Source organism: Mya arenaria, chromosome 8, assembly GCF_026914265.1.
Source record: "Mya arenaria isolate MELC-2E11 chromosome 8, ASM2691426v1".
Classification (NCBI taxonomy): domain Eukaryota; kingdom Metazoa; phylum Mollusca; class Bivalvia; order Myida; family Myidae; genus Mya; species Mya arenaria.
In genome coordinates, this window is record NC_069129.1 from 14136938 (window position 1) to 14164705 (window position 27768).

At 35.2% G+C, this 27768-nt stretch overlaps 1 protein-coding gene across 1 annotated transcript; it reads left to right on the top strand.

Annotated features, from left to right (window-relative positions):
- The first annotated feature begins 17 nt into the window (after positions 1-17).
- On the top strand, positions 18-27620 carry LOC128243335 (RNA cytosine-C(5)-methyltransferase NSUN2-like). The gene is made up of 22 exons (XM_052961043.1): positions 18-96; positions 1348-1444; positions 1909-2022; positions 2296-2537; positions 3309-3414; positions 5188-5341; positions 5741-5871; positions 6920-6975; positions 10623-10697; positions 10919-11049; positions 11257-11330; positions 13221-13348; positions 13666-13751; positions 15404-15507; positions 15955-16067; positions 18610-18693; positions 19003-19129; positions 19823-19915; positions 22483-22621; positions 22892-22931; positions 25451-25587; positions 26365-27620. Exons 2-22 carry the CDS (start codon positions 1355-1357, stop codon positions 26433-26435), a joined length of 2295 nt encoding a protein of 764 aa, XP_052817003.1. The 5' UTR covers positions 18-96; positions 1348-1354; the 3' UTR covers positions 26436-27620.
- The last annotated feature ends 148 nt before the right edge of the window (positions 27621-27768 follow it).

Consider the following 27768-nt stretch of genomic DNA (forward strand, 5'->3'; position numbering starts at 1 on the left):
CCGGCTTTGTTGTCTGCTGCCGTTGATATTGGGTTTTGTGGAAGACAAAGACGAAGGATTTTGGAATAAATTACAGTCTTATATTTACGATAGCACGTCAGTACTTTATTTTTATATATATATATTTATTTATACACAATACATCACAACCGTACATAAATATTTGTAATCAGCCTCTCTGTAATACTTTTTGTAATGTAAAACTGATATCCGGATAGTGATTTTCGGATACATCAAGTGTTAAAACATATACTGGAACAATATTTAGACTCATTGGAAAAGTCACAAGAAACAAAACTCTTTAAGGCCATATTTGATAGAATAACAATGCTTTGGATATCACCACCACCACCACCACCACTGATAATACTCTGATGCACAAAAGCAATGTGTGACAAACTAATTATCATCAGTCATTGAAACTAGACTTTTGGATGAACAAGCCTGAATTCTTATACTATTGCATGGAATCATATTTTAAAGCAAGCCTTGCTATATAACATTCAGAATTTGAGCAAGCCCGGAAGACATTTTACCAGTGCAGGGCTTGCAGGCTTGTGCTAATTTCGACCACTGTATCATCATACAGTATATAAAAAAGGAAAAGAATGCAATATGGAAATAGATAAAAATCAAAATTGTGTTTACTTTTTCTGCAGCACTTAAGCTTAAAAATCAAACAATGTATTTAAATAATCAAAAACGACGACAATATTTTAAAGTGTTAACATGAATAAAGCCCACAATAATTAACTAGCTGAAGTAATTATGCTTAAGTACATGTGCACTTGATTGTATAGCATTGATACATCTCTTCGTTCACATAGATCTAAATTACTAGCAGGATAAGAATCCAATGCACTAAATTAATCTGAATATTGGTCATTGGTTGATTAAATAACTAATATATAATATTATAGCACTAACAATGAAGCAATTGGTATTCAAAGTATGCTAAATGAATGATAGCAGTGCATTTTCAAGTCAGAACTGGGGTGATAACAGTTCATTATTGAGCACTAAATTACTACAAATTATATGCAAGGGTATATAAAGTAAGAGCTGGCTCTTTATCTTTCCTCATGTCGTTGCGGAAATGATGAGCGCTCTGACGAAGTGCTCTCAACTTAAGCGACACAAAACAGGCATCCTTTTTAAAAAAAAAATTGTATCTAATGTCAAGTTTAAATAAGCTGATGATTGAAAATTGGAGCGATTATAAAAGTCCAAGTTCACATAGGAAAAGAGAAGATATAATTTTACATAACTTGAAGTCAAGAAGTATTGTTAATGGGTTGGATTCATTTGTGACTCACATATGTATAATTAATTTATCTATATTCTAAGGATTACGATGAACCCGGGTGGAGGTAGAGGCCGACCTCAGGCCAAGAAGGCCAAGATGCAAGGACCTGGCAACAGGATGGGGGCTAAACAAGCACAGGTGACGCAACGTATATAGATCTGTTTTTCCTTTTTTCACTACCGTTTTAGAAATTTAGTACAGAAATAAATCAAACAGATATGTAAAAAGTTTTTCATATTTTCAGACTATGGTTTAAATTTGCTATCAGGTTTAGCAAATTAATACAGCAACACTATTGTCTGTGCATAATGGTTTCTAGTCAAGTGCTAGGATTGATGATTTTTAGAAATAAAACAAACAAATGGATTAATATCTATTGCAAAACTAAGAAGTCTCATACATGTGTGTGTGTGTATGCAGCAGCATGCAACATTTCAAAAGCAGGGTATATAAAACAACAGCATTATATACACACTTGTGTTTCATTTGTAGATGCATGAAAGAAGGTCTCAGCATAAAAGTCGTGGATTAAATGAATGGTCACTGTCAGGATTTTTGAGTATTTTAATGTTTAATTCTATATTTTCTGTTACCAAAAGCAGAAAGCACCAGCAGTGATCAAAGTTGTGGATGGACGTGTCATTACTGCAGAAGATGTTGGGGCTCTCAGACCTCCAGTTGTAGACCCACTTGAACAGTTCAAAACATTCTATAAGGTGAAAAAAAACTTAACAGGCACCAGGATGTTGAATCAACTTGACTTTGTGATATATTTACCCAATGGTCAAAGTAAATTATTCTAGGGTATTGGTGCGTAGGTGTGAGGTTAACAAATATTTTTTTAACATCCAAAAATAACGAAAATACATATGTCCTGAAACAGTTGAAGATATAAAGCTTGGGTTTGGTTGCATAAAAATATGTTTAAACTGATTATTGTACATGAAGCTTTTAAACTTGAATATTTTGTTTTGTTTTTGTCTTTACAGGAAATAAATATTGTTGAGGAGACCGAGTGGAATACTTTCCTCAAGTTCTGCAAGGCTCCAATTCCACTGTCGTTCCGATTTATTGAGAGTTATGCAAGCTGCCCCTCCCACATTGATACAATCCCTGGTGTGCCGAGCCAGACCCGGGTGTTTATTCAGTACTTGAAGTCAAAACTTGTGGAAAGCCTGGGAAAACTATCGATTGATTCAAAGACCAATGTCAGTCTAGCTCCTCTGCCATGGTAAGATTTTGAATGTAAATCAATGGAATAATAGGTTTATGGTTCTTTTATCTTATAGGCACTATGTAAAATATACTGTACTATCATTATACATGTTTAATTCTTTTACTAATTTTATGCATATGCATGTTGTGAGAGCTTTTTTATTTTGGAATTTTCTGTTTCACTGGTCAATAAGTTGTGAAACCCCAGGAGCTTCAGGGGGGAGGGCTTGACCTCCTCTTAACCCTATCACAGTGCTGCCCATGACCAGCACAGGGGCCTAATGCTGCCTCCTTGACCCCTTGTAAAAAAGTGGTGATAAATTTTCAAATCACTGAGAGAACCCTGACAACTATGACACCGTCATGACACTTCCAAGTTCAACCCAATAAATGGAACCTTAATATCCCTAATGAGGAGGAATCTTGGATGGAAGAAGTTTGTTGACATGTTCTTTCTTGCTGTTAATTAAGTTAGGTTTCAAAGAAGAGAAGGCTGTACATCATAATTATCTTTTCAATGATACTAGATACCCAAATGAGCTTTGACGGATTCTTAACACCAAAAAAAAGGATGGAGACAATTACCTTGGACTGAAGAATTTCAATGATCTGTACTTTATAGTTATCTTATGTTACCCAAGATACCCAAATGAGCTTGGCTGACACCTTAAAACCCCAACGGAGGCAGCAGACATGTACCTTTGACCGAAGAAGTTTGATGATCTGTTCCTTCCCCCTGTTTCATAGTATTGAAAACTATAAATAATAATTATCTTATGTTACCCAGGTATCCAAATGAGCTTGGCTGGAGTCTAAACGTCCCCAAAGAGGAGGCCGACAAATACCTTGGTTTGAAGAAATTTGATGACTTCATCAACTCATCGATGAGAGAGGTGCGTTGTTACTTCAGTAAAGTGCTTACATAAGTAAAGTGTGTATTTGAATGAAGTGTTTTTCTGAGTCCATTGGTTACTTGAGTATTGTGAAGTGTTACTTGACTAAAGTGAAGTGGTTACTTGAGTCATTGGCTACTTGAGTACATTGTACATTGGTCTTGAATGCAGTGATTATTTATAAAAAGTGGTTAGTTGAGTACAATTGTCACTTAAGTATAATGGTTGATTGAGTAAAGTGGTGGTTACCTGTGGTCACTTGAGTAAAGTGGTAGTCACTTGAGTAAAGTGGTCACTTGAGTAAAGTGGTGGTTACTTGGGTAAAGTGGTGGTAACTTAATTAAAATGATGGTTATTTGAGTAAAGTGGTTACTTGAGTAAAATGGTTGCTTGAGTATGGTGCTAACTTGAGTAAAGTGGTTAATTGAGTATGATTCTAACTTGAGTAAAGTGGTTACTTGAGTAAAGTTGTGGTTACTTGAGTAAAGTGGTGGTTACTTGGGTAAAGTGGTGGTAACTTAATTAAAATGATGATTATTTGAGTAAAGTTGTGGTTACTTGAGTAAAGTGGTTACCTGAGTAAAATGGTTACTTGAGTATGATTCTAACTTGAGTAAAGTGGTTACTTGAGTAGGTGCTAACTTGAGTAAAGTGGTTACTTGAGTATGGTGCTAAGTTGAGTAAAGTGGTTACTTGAGTATAGTGCTAAATTGAATAAACTGGTTACATGAGTAAAGTGGTGTCTTTATGAATGTGACAGTGATAAAATGATACATTAAAAACTAAAGGGTCAGCAGCTGGCGGACACCCTTAACCACTAGAACACTCTGACCTCTTTTTTTCAAGCAATAAACCATTGACAGACTGTCAGAGTCATAAATCTTTGACACAGCTTATAAAGTTGTGGGGCAAAGGTTGGACTTGAAAGCTCACCTGAGATTAAGGTGCGGGAAGGGAGCTGTTGTGACTTGTGACACCTGTTCTCTGTCCTCATTCCTTTTGGCTTGTTAAATCTCTAGCACCCATCATTAGCTCACCTGAGCATGAAGTGATCAATTAATGTCAAGTGTCATCATTTCAAAAATTTAAACATCTTCTCAGAAACCCAATGGGCCTGCAGACTCCTAATATTTGTAATGCTGCTTCAAGATTATTCAAATTATGTCCCTGGGGTCATAAGTTTTCTGAACATGTATATACTAAAATCTTTGAAAATTTTCTACTCTGAAACCACAAGGCCCAGACCTTTGATATTTGGTATGCAGCCTCATGCAGTGGTCCTTTACCAGGATTGTTGCACAAATGGCTTTTCTCCAGCTATATATAAGACACAGTAATATCATTTATACCTTCTTAAACTTCAATGAATTCTGAACAACTTCATCACTGGATGTTTATTGTTTAATTGTAAACAAGATCAAAGAGATGCAATAAGTGATGGCTAGGCTCTCAGTTCAGGGTAATGTTAATGGAAAGTGATTAACTTGCTGATAAGTCTTTGCTGAAACTCAGAATGCTTCTTGTATGAATGCTCAGGATTGAATCTAAGCCAAGACTTATGATTATTAGTATGTGGCCTCATGTAGTGGTTGTTTACCAATATCCTTAATAACCATTAGTTGACTTTTAATTTTAATCAGATGAGCAATGAAGGGCCATTTTGGCGCTCTTGTTTTATAAAATCTGGGTTAGGCTTTATTCAGCGTTCTTATTAAAAGATGTGAAGTATGGTACTCATATTGAGCTATCATTACCCTCTTTTTATTTTCTCAGCACAAGGTCCAAATGGTTGAAACATGGAGTATGGTTCCAGCTGCCTTGATGGACATACAACCTCACCATGTGGTGTTGGACATGTGTGCTGCCCCAGGTTTCCTGGCCAGTCAACTGGCCTTAAACTTACACAGGGACCCACTGCAGGCACAGGGTGAGTAATGTTGATTGTCCCTAACATGGAGTTTGGTGCCAGCAGCCTTGATGGACATACAGCCTCACCATGTGCTGTGAACATGTGTGTTTCCCCAGATTTTCTTGCCAGTCAACTGGCCTTAAACCTACACAGAGACCCACTCCAGGCACAGGGTGAGTAATGTTAATTCCCCCTACCATGGAGTATGATTCCAGCAGCCATTATTGACATACAGCCTCAGCATGTGTTGCTGGGCATGTGTGCTTCCCCTGACTTCATGGCCAATCAGCTGGCTGTTAACCTACCATACACAGGGACTCACTCCTGGCATAGAACTTCACCTTATTTTGCTTATGTTAGTTTCTCAGACTGGCAGTCACTGCAGATATCAATGCACATGTATTATTTCATTTTCAGCTGGCCTGTTGATAATGAATGACCTGTACCGGGCCAGGAGTGGGATGTTGATGCAGTGGGTTCTTGGCTTGAAGACGGCCTTTGCCAACTTTGATGCCCGCTCATTTCCTGATTTCTACCTTAGCAGTGAGGTAAGAATTTCACATTTGCAAATCGGCAAGTTTGATGTAACACACCAGCTAAGGAGTTGCAGGCCATTGCCTGTACAGTTTTTCACCATTTTTGCAAGTTTTGGCTGTAACCTCCTTTCACTTCAGCAACTAATGGAACTTATGTGGGGGTTTGTGTCCTACTAGATATGCCCTGAATAGAAACGGTTTGTGTTATCATCCTGTAAAAAACTGAATTTGTGCAAACACATGTAGATAAGGCCAATATAAAATAATTGCTAGATTTTCATCCAAGTTTGACTTTTTAAATGGGGGCAGGAGATGACATTTTATTATTTATTTTTCTTAGATGAATGTTTCCCTGATGTGTTTATGCTCTTTCTAATTGCATAAGGGGCCATATACATGTGTTTCTAAACGAATCATGAACATTATTGTAACAATTCTCCTTTTTTACATGTGAATATAATACATAGACACTGTCGGGTATGAATAACGGCCGTTCCCAGACAGTACCAGACTGATATGTGAATATAATACATAGACACTGTCGGGTATGAATAACGGCCGTTCCCAGACAGTACCAGACTGATATGTGAATATAATACATCGACACTGTCGGGCATGAATAACGGCCGTTCCCAGACAGTACCAGACTGATATGTGAATATAATACATCGACACTGTCGGGTATGAATAACGGCCGTTCCCAGACAGTACCAGACTGATATGTGAATATAATACATCGACACTGTCGGGTATGAATAACGGCCGTTCCCAGACAGTACCAGACTGATACGCAAATACATGTACAGACCTTAGTTCAACATTTTTATATGAGTCAATAAAATCTAAGGTACAGCAGTAAAAAGAGTGGGCTGGCAGGGATGAAAATCTAGTAATTAATTTATAGTTGCCTCAGGGAAAAATGAAATGAAGGCATGGGTTTAGTTCAAATGTGTTTATGGACTTTTGCTGCATTATATAAATTGACTGGGCTTTTTTTTAGCATTCTATTATTTTTGAGGATTTATGTTTTAATGATACATGTATATTTACCCAATTACAGAAGAACTTGCAGAATGCACTGAAGTATGACAGGGTGATTTGTGATGTTAAATGCAGGTATGTGGTTTAATCAACATCATTTATTTCCACTCTCTGGTTGGCTGGGAGTTAAAATTAAGATTTGATAAGAATAATTAGTGTTTTAGCTAAAGCGGAATGGAAGGGTGGCCCGCCCTGCCCTTTTTTGACCACGCCCTGTTGCCCCTGTCATATTTCCCCCCCCCCCCCCCCTGCGCCCTTCTGGCCATTCAGGTCGTTGTTTATCACAAAGTTACGCCCTAAAAGTATTTCATTGGTCAATGTCACCGTTTCCTAATCTGTCACAGATCAGTGCGTGCTAAGACACATGACCGTCATCACCGCAGGTCTGATTAACGGTAATTCACGCTTATAATCAGGGTGCTAATTGCTGTTCATTATGACACATTATTCCTTGTCTGAGACATCGAAAATGTACTTTTAAATGTCGATCTTTGATGTTGTTCCAAATTTAATTAATTTAGCCATTTATAATCGGTAATCTCCTAATTGCATAATTGTGTCTTCTATCATCCAATTATCGAAACGTCCCATGTTAACCAATCAGAGAAGACACTGGTCAAATGATTCAAAGTTTGTTAAATTGCGATAGAAAAGGCGAAGAATTGATGAAAAATGTTGTTAAGCATTAGTAAACAATTGATACTTGCAGTGTAAAAACAAGGCACACCTTTTAGAACATTGTTTCGTTTGAAGCAGACGGTCATTGAAAAACAGACGGTGGCACTAAGAAAATGAAATACTCAAAACGTCATGACCAATATTTGATGGTTTTTGTGTTGAATGTTCATAATGAAAATCTGATTTGTAATCTCAAAACTTTTTTATTTGCTTTATATAGCGTTTACTTACAGTATCTTCCTCATTTGTACAATGTTTAAAAGTAGAAGATTCGGTGAGTCACCGCCATTTTGTCATAACATTTTTCGGAGTTTATTTCTCGATTTTCTAGCTCTGTTATTAAGTATTAGTGAGTTTTTCATGAAGGATAGAGATTTTAAATGTCATTTTGTTTTAAAATGTCAGCATATTGAAATTTATTTAACCAAAGACAAGTAAACAACAGCAAAGCTGAATGTGACATTCGTACCCTATCCTGATCGTACCAAAACAAGATTTGCCCCCTGCACTTAAATGTTTTTAACAGCTCATATATAAGGCCATTCTGATTGTTTCAAATTCTTTGTTTTTATTTTAGACGCTTTTTGGAGGTAAACTTTACATTGCAAAAAGGAGACTCTAGACAAGTACACTTTTGATAGTAAAAGCAATCAAAGTAAATGTGAATTTAAAGTTTTGTGGCATGGCACAATATTTATCTCAGGTTCTACGATAAGTATCTCTTCTCCTTAAAGTCCCACCACTTCTCCCTAATTTGACTGGTGGGAGAAGTGACTTCTCCCCAAAAATTCAGCCTTGTAAGAGCCCTGGTGATAACAACCCGAGATGGTAAAGAAAGTGTCTGAAGTGAAAATGAACAAGAAAGAAGAATTAAGAGCAATCTGTAGGGATATTACTACAATGTGTGCATGAACATGCATGTACTTCGATAAGATACAATACAAAGCTAATATTGTGCGCATTGTTTTCCCATTTAAGAAAGCACCATGCCCCTATTTTGGCCCACTCTGCCCTTTTTTTTGACCCACCCTGCCCTTTTTAATTCCTGGCTAAAACACTGAGATATAAAGTACCATTGTTTTGGTTTTGAATTTCTTAGAATTGCATTGCAATATTTTATGTTGGCTATATTTGAAAAAATTATGTTGAGGTATCATCATAACCTTGGTCCTCATCATTGTGCAAAAATGTAAACCTAGGCCAAAAGTCAAAAAAAAATCAAGATATTTAAATGAAACTAGGAAAACATGTTTCCAGAGACAATGAACCCAATTATAGCAATGCACAGAAATCTGGTATTTATGATAAATGAGTTATGCCCCTTTCCAATGAAATAAAACAACAGACAAGCGTTTTGCATTCTCTCAGTGGTACTCTTGTTATTAACCGGGTTTTCACATAGTGAAACCTGGTTATTAGAATGGCGAACGTCGTTGTTCGGGCGGGCGGGCGGGCGGCCGGGCCGCGTCAAACTCACCTATGAAACTGAATAACTTTAGTAAGGGTTGACATATTTTGACCAAACTTGGTCTATAGGAAGAGTTTATGGAGACCTTTCATGGGATTGCGTTTGGGGTCCCTAGGTTCAAGGTCAAGCTCACTGTTACTAAAAATAGAAAAACGGTTGAAACTGAATAACTTTAGTTAGCGATGACATATCTTCACTTAACTTGGTCAATAGGAAGAATTTATGGAGACCTTTCATGTGATTGCGTTTGGAGTCCCTAGGGTTAAGGTCAAGGTCACTGTTACTAAAAATAGAAAAACGGTTGAAACTGAATAACTTAAGTTAGGGATGACATATCTTGACGAAACTTGATCTATAGGAAGAGTTTATGCAGACCTTTCATGAGATTGCGTTTATGGTCCCTAGGTTCAAGGTCAAGGTCACTGTTACTAAAAATAGAAAAACGGTTGAAGCTGAAAAACTTTAGTTAGGGATGACATATCTTGACTAAACTTGGTCAATAGGAAAAGTTTATGGATACTTCTCATGGGATTGCATTTGGGGTCCCTAGGATCAAGGTCACTGTTACTAAAAATAAAAAAACAGTTAAATCTGATTAACTATAGTTAGGGATGACATATTTTGACTTAACTTGGTCTATAGGAAGAGTTTATGGAGACCTTTCATGGGATTGCATTTCATGCCATTGGCGATTAATTAATCTACCATTCCCAGATACAATTGAAACATTAAATACATATTGACTCATTAGAGGGTTAGCATGTTCAAGGTCAAGGTGACTGTTACTAAAAATAGAAAAACAGTTGAAACTGAATATCTTTAGTTAGGGATGGCATATCTTGACTAAACTTGGTGTACAGGAAGAGTTTATAGATACCTTTCATGGGATTGCATTTGGGGTCCCTAGAGTCAAGGTCAAGGTCACTGTTACTAAAAATAGAAAAACAGTTGAAACTGAATAACTATAGTTAGGGTTGACATATCTTGACCAAACTTGGTCAATAGGAAGAGTTTATGGATACCTTTCATGGGATTGCATTTGGGGTCCCTAGGGTCAAGGTCACTGTTACTAAAAATAGAAAAATGGTTCAAACTGAATATCTTTAGTTAGGGTTGACATATCTTGACCAAACTTGGTCTATAGGAAGAGTTTATGGATACTTTCATGAATTGCGTTTTGGGGTCCCTAGGGTCAAGGTCACTGTTACTAAATTTTAGTCAGGGTCTACATATCTTGACCAAACCAGGTATAAAGGAAGAGTTTATGGATACATGGGATTGCGTTTGGGGTCCCTAGATTCAAGGTCAAGGTCACTGTTACAAAAAATAGAAAATGGTTGAAACTGAATAACTTAAGTTAGGGTTGACATATCCTGACACAACTTGGTATAAAGGAAGAGTTTATCGATACCTTTCAATGGATTGCATTTGGGATCCCTAGGGTCAAGGTCACTGTTACTAAAAATAGAAAAACAGACACAGGCTGAAGTTCTCCTGTCAATCATTAAAAACCTGGTTTCGTCGCATTGCGGCGTTTCTTGTATTCAGTATATATTATGAGAGAAATTATTTTCAGTTCTGATGGTACAATGAGAAAGAATGTCTCTCTACAAGAGAGCTGGAATTGCAACAAGTCACTGCATCTACACAGGTATTTTTTTCAATAATTTATTCGGAAACAAAATCTTGCTGACATTTTAAATGGCTGTGAAAGTCCTGGAAATGAAGTGATTTCATTCAACAAACAGATTCTTCATGTATCATTAGTATAAGAGGTGCAGATTGAGTAAAATTTAGCCTTAGATACAGATACATTTTGTTCTCATAATATATATAGGGAAAAATGAATTACCTATGCTTTGCATATCTCAGTGAACAGAAGGCCATTCTGAGACGTGCCCTTGAGCTGGTCAAGGTCAAAGGTCAAGTTCTCTACACAACAACTACCATGAACCCTATTGAAAATGAGGCCGTTGTCATGGATTTGATCAAAGAATCTGCAGGTAAGTGTATTTACAATTATGGCTCTCAAAGTCATCATTTGTACCTGTCTGGGAGTAATTTTTTTGAGCTTATCCATAATGTTACTTTGCTCATTTTTTTTGTTTTACGCTCCTTGTATGTAAATTGTGGTAGCGGGGTTGTATTATTTAGTAATGACAATTTATATATATTTTCACTAGTTTCTTATTTTTCTATCTTTACTGCAGGGTCAGTGGAGTTGGTGGACTGTCGTCCCCGACTGACCGACTTTAAGGTCCGCCCGGGCTTGACCAACTGGAAGGTACGGTAGTCACACCTGACCTCAAGACAAAAAAAATAGTGATAGAAGGCAGTAGTTGACCAGGAAATAGATTTATAACTCACACTTTCTTCAGCTTATCATTTAAGAGATTTGTACTAGGGCTATGTCTGACATTGAAATAATCAGGTAATATCAGAAGTTTTCTTATTTATTTTGAGAAATTACTTATTGGAAATAAATATTTTCTGTAAAATTGTACTTTTTTTGAAGGCAGGAAGTTGTTAATGATTCATACCAGTAAAAAAGGTGAAAGCTTAGTCAAGCTTAGTCACTTGTTATTCTTTTTCCCAGGATATTTTTATGACTACTTATGACCATACTCCTTCAAGATTTTCGTGTTATTTTAATTGGCTTAATATTTTGCTTCAATTTTAAACAGGTTCCAAGCAAGATGAGGAATTGGGAGTTACATTCTAAATCACTATAATGGCCCTCTAACTGCTATGATGGTCTTAAAACTGCCCCTTTTACTGGCCCTTTTTCAGTCCACGTTGTCAGTTGGCAGTTATATGTCATGTGACATGTTGTCCAATGAACTCACAGTGTTTAATACCGACCTGGTCCTATGGTTTTTATTACCGTCCCGTCTTCCACCATTATGTTGTTTCCAAATGGTATACACTGTATCATTGAAGATGGTATTACTTCACTGTTTGGGTAAGTTACTCTTGGGCTCGTTTCATTAAGTCATCTTAGTTGTTCCTTTAAAAATCTTTAATCACTAATGCCATGGCAACAGATAATTTTTTCATTCCCTCAACTCTCTGAGTTCAACTTCATCGGTATCCAAAGTTCTTCTGTTACATGTCATGCATACCTTGGGAAAATTGACTGACAAAATATCATTTTTATGAATTTTGTAAGTACATGTATATAAAATGTTTATGAGGCAGGGGAGACAATTCTATTTCCAATGAAATGGCATGTTAGAAATTAAAAACTCAATAACTCAATAACCCTGTATTATCAGTTGTCTCTGAAGGCAAGTGGTCTAAGTGGCTGGTTTAAAATAGTAGTGATCAGGCTGACTGAGTTCAATTCGATCTTTTCGCCAGAATACTTTTACAGGAAACACTAAGATACTTTTTATTTACAACTTAGATGAACTATATTAAGATTATTTAATGAAACGTGCCCCTGTGATTTGCCTAACAGTGGTTAGCTTTGAATTGTCTGGTATTCACCCGATGGAAACAACTTAGGATATTATGTATGTCTTTGTACTACCTTGTACAGTTAAAACTCAAGTATTCATGGAAGTCTTGCCAGCAGGGGGAGATGTGAATGGTAAGTTTCTTCATGCTGGTCATAAACTAAAATAGAAAAAATTAGAATTTACTGAATTTTACTGTAAAATAATACAATAAGATAGATAGAAAAATCGGGTAAAATCTCTTTGTTAAATCTATTGGGGAAAAACAAAACAGAATTATTCCAAGTCCATTTATGACATTTATTTTACACAGGTAATAATTTAAATATATTCTGGGTAGAATTTGCATACTATCTATTGTAAAATTCAGTAAGCATATTACAATTTCAGATCTTCATCAAATTGCATGTTTTGTTGATGTGAATTCATACTAGTTAGGGTCATTTGTCTTTATATACCTGGTTATAAAAAATAATGTTGTTAGGCTTTTTCAAAGAGTACCATTAAAGCCCCCTTTCGCAGACCTATCTTCATACCACTGTGTTTGTAGCATGTGGGTCTGTTCTGTTTGTAATAGATAGCTTTCTGTTGTATCATTTTTGCGTAAATGTCATTTGAAAAGCCATAAAAGTATTCACAGCCTGTTGGCAGTGCACTGACTTAGAGATTTTGAAATTTAGCTCTTAAGTTTAACAAATATATACCCACAATTCCAGGTAATGATGTTTGGTGGGCGTATGCTCGAGAGCTACGAGGAAGGTGATGAAGAGTTCCGGAATTTGTTCCCTTGCAGTGTGTTTCCCCCACCCATCAAGGAGGCCATGGCGTTCCATATGGAGAGATGGTATACAATGAATTCTCCTTTTCAACTCTGAAGAATGTGGCAGCATCATTCTGATTTTTGTAAAATCTTTGATATTACATGTCTTTGGATTGAAAACATGACCTCGGTCTGTATTCACATACCCTAGGCTAAGCTCTTATCTGCTTGAAAATTAAGGTTGGTAGCTGAAAGAAAGCTGGAAAATATATGTTGTTTTATTTTTTATGCAAAATTGTCATATACATTATCTAAGATCAATTAAAAAAAGTATTAACTAAAGCATGAAAATACTTACCATAATTCACATGTAACACCACATCCTGTCATCCTTCTTTCAGTATTCGTGTGCTGCCCCATGACAACAACACAGCCGGCTTCTTCTGTGCTGTCCTTGTAAAGTCAACTGAACTACCCTGGATCCAGGGTATGACAAGCAGGGCTGTTACTACTACTACTCATATATGCCATATCTCTGGCATTTAGATCCATCCCCAAGTCTTCCAGCAGAAGATGAGGATGTTTTTAGTACAAAAAAATGTGTTGTTTTTGTGTGATTGGTGAAAACGGATACTGCATTGGTTTGTACGATACATTTTCTTACAAACTATAAACTCAATACTGAGAATTTAATGATGATATATCAAAGCTCCCTGGTTTAGGTTTAGAGTAAAATCTTCTGGTTTTCTGAAAAAAAACTTATGAGAAACCTTCTTGAAATATGGCATGTATGTAGGTTGAAGGATTCTTGAATCAGGAATTAACTGACAGTATTTCTTCTATTCATGCCTGTATTAGACAGAATTAGAATTGTCTTTGTTAAAAGTTGGAGAGTATTTAACTGAAAAAGAGTTTAAGCCTGATTTTAAAAAGGCCAGAGTGCTGCAGAAGAGAGACTAGGGTAAAAAGGATCCATTGTGTTAAACAGAACCTCAACTTAATAAATTTTCATAGAAATTGTTAGGATTTCTGTTTATTGAAATAATACTTGGTTTATTGTGCCAAATATGTTTAGTTTATATGTTTTTATAATCATATTATAAGTTTTAAAAAAAAAAAAAAAAAAAAAAAAAAAAAAAAAGCATTAAATACTATAAAGAAAAAAGAATGCACATCCTTGTTTCCATGAGAGCTGAAAGATGCTATCAAAAAAGGACAGGGTGCAGCACCGATCTATTTCTATCTAGCGAAAAGCTTACAGAATACTTTTTACTAGATTATGCTTGCAATATTCCTACAAACTTGCGGCATACTTCTCTAAACCAAATCCAATCAAGGTAACTTGACATGTAGTTGTTTTCTGTCCATTTACATATACAATCAAAATGTGTTGGCTCTACATCCATTGGCTTGATTTCCTATTTGGCTCAAACTGGATTTTAAGGAACTCTATATCCTTTAACTTGATTTCCTTGTTGGCTTGAACTGGATTTTAAGGAGCTCTATATCCCTTGGCTTGATTTCCTCGTTGGCTTGAACTGGAATTTAAGGAGCTCTATATCCCTTGGCTTGATTTCCTTGTTGGCTTGAACTGGAATTTAAGGAGCTCTATATCCCTTAACTTGATTTCCTCGTTGGCTTGTACTGGATTTTAAGGAGCTCTATATCCCTTAACTTGATTTCCTCGTTGGCTTGAACTGGATTTTAAGGAGCTCTATATCCCTTGGCTTGATTTCCTCGTTGGCTTGAACTGGATTTTAAGGAGCTCTATATCCCTTGGCTTGATTTCCTCATTGGTTGAACTGGATTTTAAGGAGCTCTATATCCCTTAACTTGATTTCCTCATTGGCTTGAACTTAAATTTAAGGAGATCTATATCCTTTGGCTTGATTTCCTTGTTGGCTCGAACTGGATTTTAAGGACCGATTTTTTTACTCTTTATAAGCATTTCCGATTGACTTGACATTTGCGAGGCTTGACGAGGCTCAAACTTTTTTTGCCTGTACCTGAGATATCGAGCCGAAGGGTTTCGACTGTACATTCATACTTATTTGGCTCTGTCAATATCCTGTATCTGAGTTGTTACATTTACCAATTGAAATGTTACCTTTGTATAATCTTAAAATGTTTCCTTTGCAGAACGTATTGTCGAGGAGATGGCAGCGAATAAGTTGCAGGCTACCAGCCCACCGCAGGAACCGAAACTGAAGGAGTATGGCTATGTAATTGAAATGATGACTCAGGTTAGAAAACTGCCATAGATGAAGCAATTTTTGTATAGAAATATGTTTGATAAGGCCATTGCTGTCTTTCTCTGTTTCAGCAGATTCATTAAATTGTGCTGTTTCATATGTATACTTTTTGCACAGAACACAGGAGTTTGAGATTCTATTTTGAACTTTATTTATTTGTGAAAAAGTTACGTTAGAAAACCAATTTGTCCTGCTTGGTGACCATCAACGAAACTCACAAACTCTTAAGGTGGTAGTCAAACCTAGGAGCCCTTGGTCAGAAACTGTGGGTCTACCTGACAACCAGATTGAGGCTTCTTAAATTCATAGACTTTATATGTTTAGGGTAGTTATAAACTTGCGATTTAACCAAAAATATATGCAAACATCGAATAGTTTAATGATGAATTCCTTTCTGTCACACTTGAATCTTTCCTATAATTATCTCACCTTTCTCAGTTGTACCCCACTGAGATTGAGTGGACCACAGAAACTACTGATGAAAAGTTACAGACCACTAGTAAGGTGACGAAGACCTTCCACAAGGCCCCGGAGCAGGAAATTGACCCTAGGTAGGGCTGAAGTAGATGTAGACTTCCACCTACACAAACCTGTTTACGGACAGTTTAAAGATTGAAGTCTACTACACCATTTCAGTTGGCTTTTATAGATTTGTTTATATATATGTGGCCATTTTACCAATTAGCTTAAAGTCAAGAATTTTAGTTAAAGATCACACTAAGGCCACTACTTTTATATAAATTGGTTTACAAAACCGGCGGGTCTAATTTTCCGAAAAGTACAAAAAAAATAAAAAATGAATTTCACTTTTTTTTCAAAATTATTTTCCCGACCGTATTGATTTTGGTGCAAAACGAAAAAAAACGAACAGATAAGAGTACGAATGCAGTAGATCTCGACTGTTTTGTTGTTCCGTAGCCGTGTTCGCCGATTTATAGTGATATAGCATGTGAGCCAGTCAACTGTTATGGCAGCGCCGTTGGCAATGGCGGAATTGACGATAGCAGTCATTCTTTGTTTGAAAGAATTAAGTTAAATATGCAGGAGTTGTTAAAATAACAATAGCAAAATACATTGGCAAATTTAACAACCGACACAAACAATAAATGTCACGTGATTGTTGTTTTTCCCCGCAAAAGGTCATGAAAATATTGTTGTTTATAGATGAAAAATAAATGGCAGCGGCTGCCATCGAATAAGTAGACACAAATATCTGTAAATTATGTATGAGAAAAAATATTTTATAACATTTTATGGTTAAATATCAAATAACAGGGCACTTAGTGTGAGTGGTGTAATCGAAAGTAAAAATTCTAAGTTGACACCGGTGACCTAGTTTCACAAGTTCGGTCGGTTGTGTTTATGGATTTTAAATCACAAACTGGTTTGGAAATACTTGTCATTGAGTCAATGTAAAGCTCGTGTTTATTCTAGGTTACATGTTTATTCATGTTTGGGTCAATAGTAGAGTAAAAACAATGAAAGAGTTGAACACATGTGTCAATGACGTTTACTAATGCCAGGAGTTGTGTGCAAAACATTAAGATAAAACAACACGGAAAACTATTTTGAATAAGTCCATTTTAATTTGTAATGAACTTGATATTTCACTATAAATGAGATTTGTTGTTGTAACCAAGGAATACTCTTTAAAATGAAAAATAAACACTCATGAAGTATAGATGCCCTGTGAACGCATGATACACAAATTGGCGGAGTTGGGAGAAGATGAAAATATCCGATACATAATTATGGATTTCACTGTTACTATCATTGGTACATAAAGTTAAGTCACATGCTAGATTTATTATTTTGCTATGTGATTTTTATGTACTGATGTGGTAATTTGCTGCAAAATTTGAATTTGAAATGGATTTGCTGAACATCGCATGGTAAATATCCCGGTCCAAAAATATCCGGACTTAGCATGGATTGGGTTACACACAACTAGGACCCCGCATGGTAAAGGTTATTAAAACTCAAATCTAGGTCTAGTTTGGTTTTTAGTTTTTCAGGAATTGTTTGCACAATATTAAAGCACATTGTCTTCATACAATATTACTTCCTTATTTACAAATTTGGAAACTATTTCACTTTATTGACATTTTTCAATATTAAAATAACTGAAACAATGCTTAAAAAATGTAATGTGTTGTCTTAATACAGTGCAATTCTTGTGTATTTTAAAGCGTAAAATTTGCCTTCCCTTTTTTCTAATTTAATATTGGTCAGTTTTTAAGTGTTCTGCATTCACTTTTGCTTAAGCTTTAAAGCTAAACAAATGTCTTGCCGAGTAATATTCAATGTATCTTTGATAAAAAGTGTAGTTTATACATGTAAACATGTTTTATAGTCAATTTCATTGATGTTTTATATGCACAGTATGTAAGATTTAAACTGTGTGTTTAATTAGTACTTTGAGTGTATTAATTTAAAACATGCATTAATAGCAGTTTAAAAATTTAAAATGTCAAGTAAATGATATAAATTTTCAATGTTTTTATGTTGTTCTCTGATTTTCATCCTTTAAGAGTATGTTTTGTGACTTTTTTCCTCTTTTTTTTTTTTTTTTTTTTTTCAACCACCCGGTGGACATTTTTTCCAAAAATTCTTGTAAACCAAAAAATAAAAAAGGAGTGGCCTAAGGGAATTAAACAAATTTAAAAAGTTATTTTAACTTCAAACTAGCTGTGTCTTACGTGGCTAATAACGCAATTTATTTGGAAATAAATACTATAATGATGCAAAAAAACAATTCAAGAAGTTATCATAGGATACAATCATTGATAAAAGCATCCCCATGTTGCTATGTAAAGCAAAATCTTATAAAAGCCTAAAGAAAATGCATTTAAAAGTGAACAAGTAGAATGATCCTTAAATGCCAGCAGGAACGTGTTTTACAATATGTTCTTTTATACATGTGTATAATTAGTTTGAAAAATATCTATGAAATAATTTGTACAAATAAAACTGTTCTATTGACCTAGAGTGAATATGTATTAATGCACATGATATGGACTGTAAGTGTATACTCGTAATATTTGATGTATTTGTCAGAACAGGGCTTTATGTTCTTGTTTATCCTGTTCCCAGTTGCCAGCCCGGGCAGCTGATACCAATGTATCGTAACCACTGGACATTCCTGAAGAAAGCTGACCCAGAGTGGAAATCCATCAGGTGAGGGTCTGAACCTGTTTGTTAGTTTTTTTCTTTGAGCCAGATTTTATACTACATTTAGTCTTTGTAGAAGCAGTTGAAAACATGGCTCATTAAAAGTTCAATTTAATTGTGTTCTGTTTTGTTCTAATAGCCACTTTATGTTCTTAAAGGTTGATGACCCAGAGAGGAAATCTATCAAATAAGTTTTACCTGACAATGTGGTAGTTTTTGACAAGGTTCTGAATGTGTTGTTATGCTGTTGTTTTTATTTACCTAATGTTTAAGGGTTAATTTTGATCAAGTTACTATTTAATAATTTGTTTACAGGGATTTTTTCAAGATCTCAGAAGACTATGACCCATCAATGATGCATTTCTCAGACGAAGATATTTACCACTCCGTGCCACTTATGATGACCTTAATTGAACACAACAAGGACCTTGTCAGCAGAAATGTAAGAAAAAAAGTGTGATTTTAACATTTGATGGTTACAATGCATGAAACTACTGCTACTTTACTCGCATATGATAAAATAGTGACTAACTGAAGTACCACATAGTTTACAATTTATTTAAGTTTAGCAGTTATTTGGTATTTTTCCATTAAAAAAAGATTACTGGGTATGTCTACCAGGTAGAATTCATTCCTTATGGGTGATTGGCAAGTCGGTGTTATTACATGATATTAACGAGGTAGGTCTATAGCTTAATTATGTCACCCGATTAGTATAAGCCTTTGTAGCTCAGTGAGTAAGATGCTGAATTTCAAATTTGGCGACGCGGGTTTGAACCCGGTCTCCAATACAATTTTTTTTTTACATTTTGGTACTTTTACAATAATGATATCAAAGCGTAACACATTCTATTAGATAATTGTCCTGAAATTTGTTACAGAAAAAAACTTTTTTTGGTGCCAATCTGTGACACAGTCCCTTTAATTTTGATATTGTCAATAGAAATAAATGGAAAAAAACACTACTTTACACTGTTTTTAGCTTTTTTGTTGTAACAAAGCATAAGGTACTATTGTTCTAATAAAATAACCCACTTTAAATAAATCAATTTAAAGTCTGGAGTGTAAGACAAAGATTTGTTTTTAATTGTGTTTTACATTTAAATCATCAACCATTTATTATTCTTTTATCTAGTGTGGGAAGGAGTATGGCGCAAAATTCTTTTACAAGTTTCCTGAGGTTGCAATTCCTGTGGAACCAGTCTGTGAATATATGATGACAAATCAGGTAACTAGAGCCAGTCTGGTAGAATATGGAATCAAATCAGTTAAAACCAACCAGTCTGTGAATATATGATGACAAATCATGTAATGAACCAGTCTATGAATTTATGATGACAAATCAGGTAACTGGAACCAGTCTGTGAAATATGATGACAAATCAGTTAACTGGAACCAGTCTGTGAATATATGACGACAAATCAGGTCATATGAACCAGTCTATGAATACATGATGACAAATCGGTAACTGGAAAGAGTCTGTGAATGTATGATGACAAATCAGTTAACTGAAATCTATTTGACTTGAGACCAAATTAAGAGATAATTATCCAGATTTCAGTATGTATGAAGGGTATGAAACATATGATTTTATCGCTTAATGAAGTACAGTAAGTAAGCACTGTGCAAGCATTCTTGCTCCCAAATCACACAAATACTACTGTCAAATCTCCACATTAACGCAAAGTATGTTTAAAATTATTTTATTGCTCTTTTTCAATACATATTTTCTCATTGAATTTGTTGATAAAACCTTTAGTCAATATTTCATAGAATATTAATTCTAGAGCAGAACCTGTATTTGAGTAATTGCTTTAAAATATTTTTTGTTTGGAATCTTGACCAAAATTTTCAATGAACATATACTAGTAGACAACGCAAGAGAGTAAAATCAAAACTGCGATAACTTTTAGTGTTATGTGGTAAAATGAGGTGTGATTGAAATTGAGGTTTCTGCGATATTGGGACGTGGACCAATATTGACTAACTTCAGACTGCTCGAGTCTTAGTTAAAGACTTGGGCATGGAAAAGCAAAACTTTTGTTGCAAAATGCTAAAACAAGAGTAAAGCCAAAGATGGTAAAGATGACCCTTTCTGTTACAAAACAATCAGGAATGCGTTTTTGTCAAAATATGATATATTAAAGATAGAAATAGTTCAAAATTCAGTTTTCTGAGCCTTAAACTCAGACTCAAGACAAATAATTGTGAATATGGACAGTGATGTTGTTCGGTATTTGCCCAACACGAAGCACACTTTTTCTCACACTAACACAAGTTAACTTTAGTAGTATGTAACCTAGATACTAACTTTATCTTTGTTGTAAAGATATGACCACTATAACAGAGAAAAAGAAAAAAGGTGATTTTATTTCATAACCTTTGAAAAAAGTCTTATAAAATTATTCAGGGTTATGATGAAAGATGTTTTTCATGTATTTCAATTATAAGAAACAAGGGACAAATCTTATGAAGTTGATATATTAAGAGTGTATTTCAAACCACGAGCAGTTGTTTAGGAGTCAGAAAGAATACAAATTATCAACCTACTAGTGGTCAAATGTTATTTTCTATTTTGGCAGAAGTCAAGATATACTGCCTACGCTACAAATGTAGTTGAAATCAGAATTACGGTAAATGATATCCAGATAGAAACATCAACCTGGATAAGATGAGTTATGGGGCACGAAATTATTGCTGGATATATATTATGATATGCTTCCCATTTAGGATTAAATGAATATCAAATTTAGGCTAGTAAACAAAATAGAGGATAGGGTCCTCCAAGATTATTATTACCTCCCTTTGATAAGTTAACTTCATATATAACTTTTCTGGGTGTTGAAGTGCACTTATTTGTAAACAGATACAACTTTTTTGTCATAATGAAAGTTTTGTGCAAGAAATTTATGTTATATAATCGAATTACATATTCAATTTTTTACAGTATTTTAATTTGAGTTATTACGATTATAACGATGTGCACATTTCCAACTATCTCTGGAAGTACATGATCCTTTGGACACTCTGCTACATGTGGAGTTAAGCTGAAAGCTAAGATAACTGTCAATGCTAGGAACAGAATGAATGTTTCCATCATCTGTGGTTTAAAAGCCTTAGCAAAAGAGGAGGTATTGCCATGTTAAACTATAAATGAGGTATTGCCACGTTAAACTATAAATGAGGTATTGCCCTGTTAAACTATAAATGAGGTATTGCCATGTTAAGCTATAAATGAGGCTATAACTCAAGACTTTTAAGACAATTACATGATACTTTTTACACATATTATCAATGACAAACATGATAATGGTTAAAGTCCCATAGTACTGGATTTAAAAAAAGTGGAAGTTATGCCCCTTGATTGACTGAAAAAAACAACAGCTGAATGCTTGCTTACTGTTGTTAGTACCTGTAACGTCTTCCTTAAAGTGTTAGAGCTGGGAATTTGACAAGATCATACCATGGTCTATGATGAAGAACTGGGATTCGACAAGATCATGCCATGGTCTATGATGAAGAACTTGGAATTTGACAAAATCATGCCATGGTCAATGATGGAAGCAAATTTTATGGAAAATTTAGAGGTCAAAGGTTTATAAGAAATAATAACAGGGACACCATAAAGATTCTAAGTGATAAAAAATAAAGAAGCAGATAGAACATTTTCCACATTCACCCCTCAATTTTAGACCCTCTCTCCCCTAAAAAAATAAAAATGAAAATGTAATTAAAAATAATTGTGATTGTAATGGCCAACTTGTGGAACCATAATTATGTCTCACCATGTTGCAGGCCATGGCAATGTTGTATCCGTTCCTGGGAAAGCAGATTGTGAACATAGACTCGACTGATTTGCTGAGGCTGGCATACTATCCCAAGTTAAAGATCGACACCCTCAGTGAAAAAGCACAAGCTGACATGAAGGAAACAGGTAGAAACTTCTGTATATCTCTCAGTTATATAATCATACATATGTTACACTTAATTCCGGTGGAAGATTCAGCTTAAATATAAAATGCTCACTCTTGTTTCCATTGCAATAGTTCCCATTGAGTTGGTGAATAAAGAAAATTGACTGGTTTTTGTCATCACCAAGGTTCATGACATTTAAACAAAAAACAACAATCAGAAGCCATAAGTTTCTTCCTTTATTTTTACATCTTACAAGGTATTAGGTTAATTGTTCATTGTTAATTTGCAGATGTTGGATGTATTCTCTTCATCTACAGGCCAAAGTACATGTAAGTATTTATGTCTCCCCCTCTCTGGGGGAGACATATTGTTTTTGCCCTGTCCGTCAGTCCGGTAGTCCGGTAGTCCGGTAGTCCGGTAGTCCGTCAGTCCGTCAGTCCGTCAGTCCGTCCGTACGTCACACTTCGTTTCCGATCGATAACTGGAAAACCGCATGACCTAGGATCACCAAACTTGGTAGGGAGGTTGGTCATGAGGTGTAGAAGATCCCTATTGTTTTTGGGGTCACTAGGTCAAAGGTCAAGGTCGCGGCGACCCCCAATGTAAAAAACATTTCCGCTCAATATCTTGACAATGGTTTGACCTAGGTTCACCAAACTTGGTAGGGAGGTTGGTCATGAGGTGTAGAAGATCCCTATTGTTTTTGGGGTCACTAGGTCAAAGGTCAAGGTCGCGGCGACCCCCAATGTAAAAAACATTTCCGCTCAATATCTTGAGAATGGTTTGACCTAGGTTCACCAAACTTGGTAGGGAGGTTGGTCGTGAGGTGTAGAGGATCCCTATTGTTTTTGGGGTCACTAGGTCAAAGGTCAAGGTCGCGGCGACCCCCAATATAAAAAACATTTCTGCTCAAAATCTTGAGAACGGTTTGACCTAGGTTCACCAAACTTGGTAGGGAGGTTGGTCATGAGGTGTAGAAGATCCCTATTGTTTTTGGGGTCACTAGGTCAAAGGTCAAGGTCGCGGCGACCCCCAATGTAAAAAACATTTCCGCTCAATATCTTGAGAATGGTTTGACCTAGGTTCACCAAACTTGGTAGGGAGGTTGATCATGAGGTTTAGAAAACTCCTATATTTTGGGGGGTCACAAGGTCGAAGGTCAACGTCGCTGTGACCTCTAATGTAAAAAAATATTTCCGTGCAATATCAGGAGAATGCTTTGATCTAGGTTCACCAAACTTTGAAGTGAGGTTGGTCATGATGTCTAGTTGATTTTGCAATCAGTTGGTCAAAGGTCAAGGTCACTGACCTTGAGGTGAAGAACCGGTTTCTGCTCAATAACTCAAGAACGTTTACACCCAGGAACTTCATACTTGGTATGCCAGTTAGTCATGACTAGTTGATGGCCCCTATTGATTTTGGGATCCATCATTGATTATTTCTCACCTACGACCACACAATGGGGGAGACATGGGCTTTTTCGAAAAAGCAATCTCTAGTTTGTTTTAAAGATGGACTCGTACTTCCGAATAAGCAGTACCACAATTAATATAATTGTTTTAATTTACTAAAGAGGATGAATGATTATTGAAAACAATGGTTCTTATGAAGGATACCATGTTTAATGTGAAAGAAAGTGGCAGAAAACACGGTATTTCTACATAAATAGGTGATAGTTGATCACTGTGAATCTTTAGTCATTTAAAATTTGTGCAATTTCAGCTATTAAATACATGGTTATAATCTTGTTATCAGTAATTGATATTTTTCCATAAATGCATTATTTAGTCAGAAATTAAGGGCCGGCAGCGATGCAAAAGTAGGTGGGGAAGGTCAAAAACTAAAACGTTTGAAAAATACCTGTTTATTTAGCTTTGAGGAACAATCTTTTTTGGGAGTAACATTTATTCTTGGCGACATGTTTTGCGTAAGTTAGGAGTTAAACAGATTTTACAAAAAAAGATTTTAACATATTTTGGATCAAAAAGCATTCACATTATTACATAAAGGTCTGTCAACATTTGTATTTCATTTTTATGCCAAAATGCCCCAGACTAGTTATCCAACAATGTCTTTTATAAGAAAGTTATTCAGAAAGATAATGAAATTTCGTTGATGAAATTCATTTCTGGGTTACAAAAATGCATATATCTTTTATAAAATAGCTGCAATTAACACAAAGCCACAAGACATTGTTAATTGGGCAGTTCCGATAAATTTGACTCACAAACATATTCTTTTTGTTTAAAGACCTTTCCGGTAAAACGTAAATGCAATTTGATTGGAAATCTGATAGAATATTATTTCGTAAAAAATGCTCAACTCAAAATTACAGCTTTTCTTGTTGCATCGGATATATGTGTCATGCTTGTTAAATATTGAACCTCAAAACTAAATAGAAGTTGTTTTTTTAAAACATTTAAAATATTGGTCCCTCAATCACCTTTTTGCATTGCTGCCAACCCTTAAAGGTTTATGTTTGTTTTACATTTTTATGTACATGTATTGATTTTAAATAAGAGTACCACTTTAATAAGAAAAAAAAATAGCACCAATTGCAACATGGTTAGTGGTACCATTTGAAGTCCATTAAAAATATTCTGAATATATTTCTATATATAAAACAAAGTTGTTGTTTTTAAGCCTTTCAAGTGATCTTATTTATTTTTTCTCCATTTTTCATTACAGTTAAGTGGTAAGGAAGTAAAAGAAAACACCTGAAAAAACCTACCGTGCCTACCTTCTTCAAATCCATCACTCAAAGTTTTGGTCGGGTTGAGCCAAACATGGTGTTTTCTAATTGTGGCCCAAGTACATTTATATATATTTTTGTTAACACATATTGTAGGAGCAGTGTTCCCAACTGCAACATTACATTGGTGGGTATCCGAAACGACACCCACTGTGTCATTTACCAAGATGAGTACAAGGTACTGGAGGAGAGGTGCATCTTTAGGTTGGCGGGCATGGAGAGAGAGGACTACTGTGAGTAATGTTTTTTTTTGTTTAAACATATATGGTTGTATAGTATCTGGTACCCACTGCCTCATGTAGAGGACTACCTTCAGGCTAGCTGTACTGGAAAGAGTGGTATTCTGTGAGTACTGACTACCTTTGTGTTGACATATATGGCTTTATATTATTGTGTACCTACTGCGTCATGCACCAAGACAGTACCAAATGAGTTCAAGGTATTGTAGAAGAGGATCGTCATCAGGCTGGCCGTCACAGAAAGAAAGGTATAGTGTGAGTACTGACTATATTTGTTTAAACATATATGGCTGACAGTATCTTCTACCCACTTGTTTATGTACCAAGATGAGCACGAGGTGTTGAGTGGAGAACTGTCTTCAGACTGACTGGCATGGATATATACGGTGTGTCTTACTGTTGAGCCACTTGGGCTATATTTTGCTGAAAACATGTGTTAAAGGGACTAGACACGAAACGGTCTAAAAATCGGCTATACTTTATTTCCTCAAAACAAGTCTAAGAATTATCACTACTAGCTAGTTTGAGGACGATAATGCATCATTTTACATGATTTAAAGAATATTGTGTCCCTGTCTCACCTGAGTTTACCCATTTAAAAACAGCACATAATGGTTTCCCAGTTTATAGTTTGTATATTTTGCATGTGAAAGTCACATGATAAGTACTGACATCTCGTGTCTAGTCCCTTCATGGGTTAAATGTAATTTTAACCTCTGCAACACTTCTGCACATGTTTCCAACAATTTGAATTTGTTTATTTATTTGCAGTTCGCAAAATGCAGGAGGATAAAATTGCCAAGTTAATGGCAGAACAGGCTGCGCAGATGGACACAACATGAACACTGTAAATGTACCTTACTGTAAGGATACTGTATATGGACCCTAAAATATAGAGATTTTGTTAATGGACCCTAAAAGGAGGAATTGTTCGTGGACACTAAAAGGAGGAATTGTTTATCGGTGCTTGAAGGAGGGATAGTTTATGGACAATACAATGAGGAGTGTTCATTTATTGGCCTAAAAATGACAACACTTTGTGAAATTTTACTTGAACCTTGTTTATGGACCAATTAAACCTGTTATTGACCTTAATATGAAGATTTTGTTTATTGACCTTTATTTGAAGATATATCAAGGTTATAATTATGGTCCTGATGACTTTTTTATGAACCTTCACGTGAACACCTTAGCAAGTTGGTCAATTTACTTCCTTTTTTTAGTTGAAATAAAGAACAAAAATACAAACTGCAATAACTTTATCTGAAACGTATTTTCAGTCATTTATTTTACATATTAGTTATCAGTAAAGCAATACCCTTATGATAATGATAATAAGATTATATGGAGTCAGAAAAAAACAGAAGTGGTATTCTTAAAATATAAAGACATTGTTTGAGGATTTTTTATGAAGGCATAGTTTGTTGACTTTGATATGAAGACTTTGCTTAAAACTATAAAGAATTTAGATATTGGGCCGTAATATCATGACTTGTAAATGATATGAATCTCTGTACACAATATTTACTTTAACACTGTTTTTGAGTACATGTTACTGGATTTCAGACCTGATATCCTTTATTTCATTTTTGTATAGTTTTTCTTATGATCATAATTCTCTTTGGTAATCATTATTCAAATAACTGAATGTTATGGAAACAGAAACATATTGCTTTGTTATTTAACTATTTTTATCAGCTATCATGTGTGTAATGTAAAATTTGTGACTTTTCAAGTTGTATCAAAATCATCATTGTGAATTTAATAATTGTACATATGAACTCTTCATGGAAATAAATGTGTTTTTCCAGGCATCCTTTGCTTGAAATATTTGTTGTTTGATTGAAAACATGCCCATATCCTAACGATTTACTGATCAATACAAGTGTTTGCCCACTCAGATTAATGTTTATACATGTATTATCCTAAATTTATTTCCTGATTTATGGAGTAACATCATTGCCACATAAGGCCTAAAAAAATACATTTGGTTTGGGTTACCCGAACCCTACCTACGAAATAGGCGCCAACCTGTTTTTATAGTCACTTGGTAAAAAATAAATATAAAAAATTAACAGTGTGTTTGTACATTAAAACCTTTAAAGCTTGATACTGAAGATTAATTTACACCATTCTCCATTGATGACAATAATGCACCAGTCAATTGTAACCACG

Bases quoted from the DNA above. Each gene is read 5' to 3' on its own strand.
- LOC128243335 (XM_052961043.1), top strand. From the start codon at position 1,355: ATGAACCCGGGTGGAGGTAGAGGCCGACCTCAGGCCAAGAAGGCCAAG. The intron at 2,538-3,308 runs GTAAGATTTTGA...TATGTTACCCAG, and splicing joins AGTCTAGCTCCTCTGCCATG to GTATCCAAATGAGCTTGGCT. The intron at 22,622-22,891 runs GTAGAAACTTCT...GTTAATTTGCAG, and splicing joins AGCTGACATGAAGGAAACAG to ATGTTGGATGTATTCTCTTC.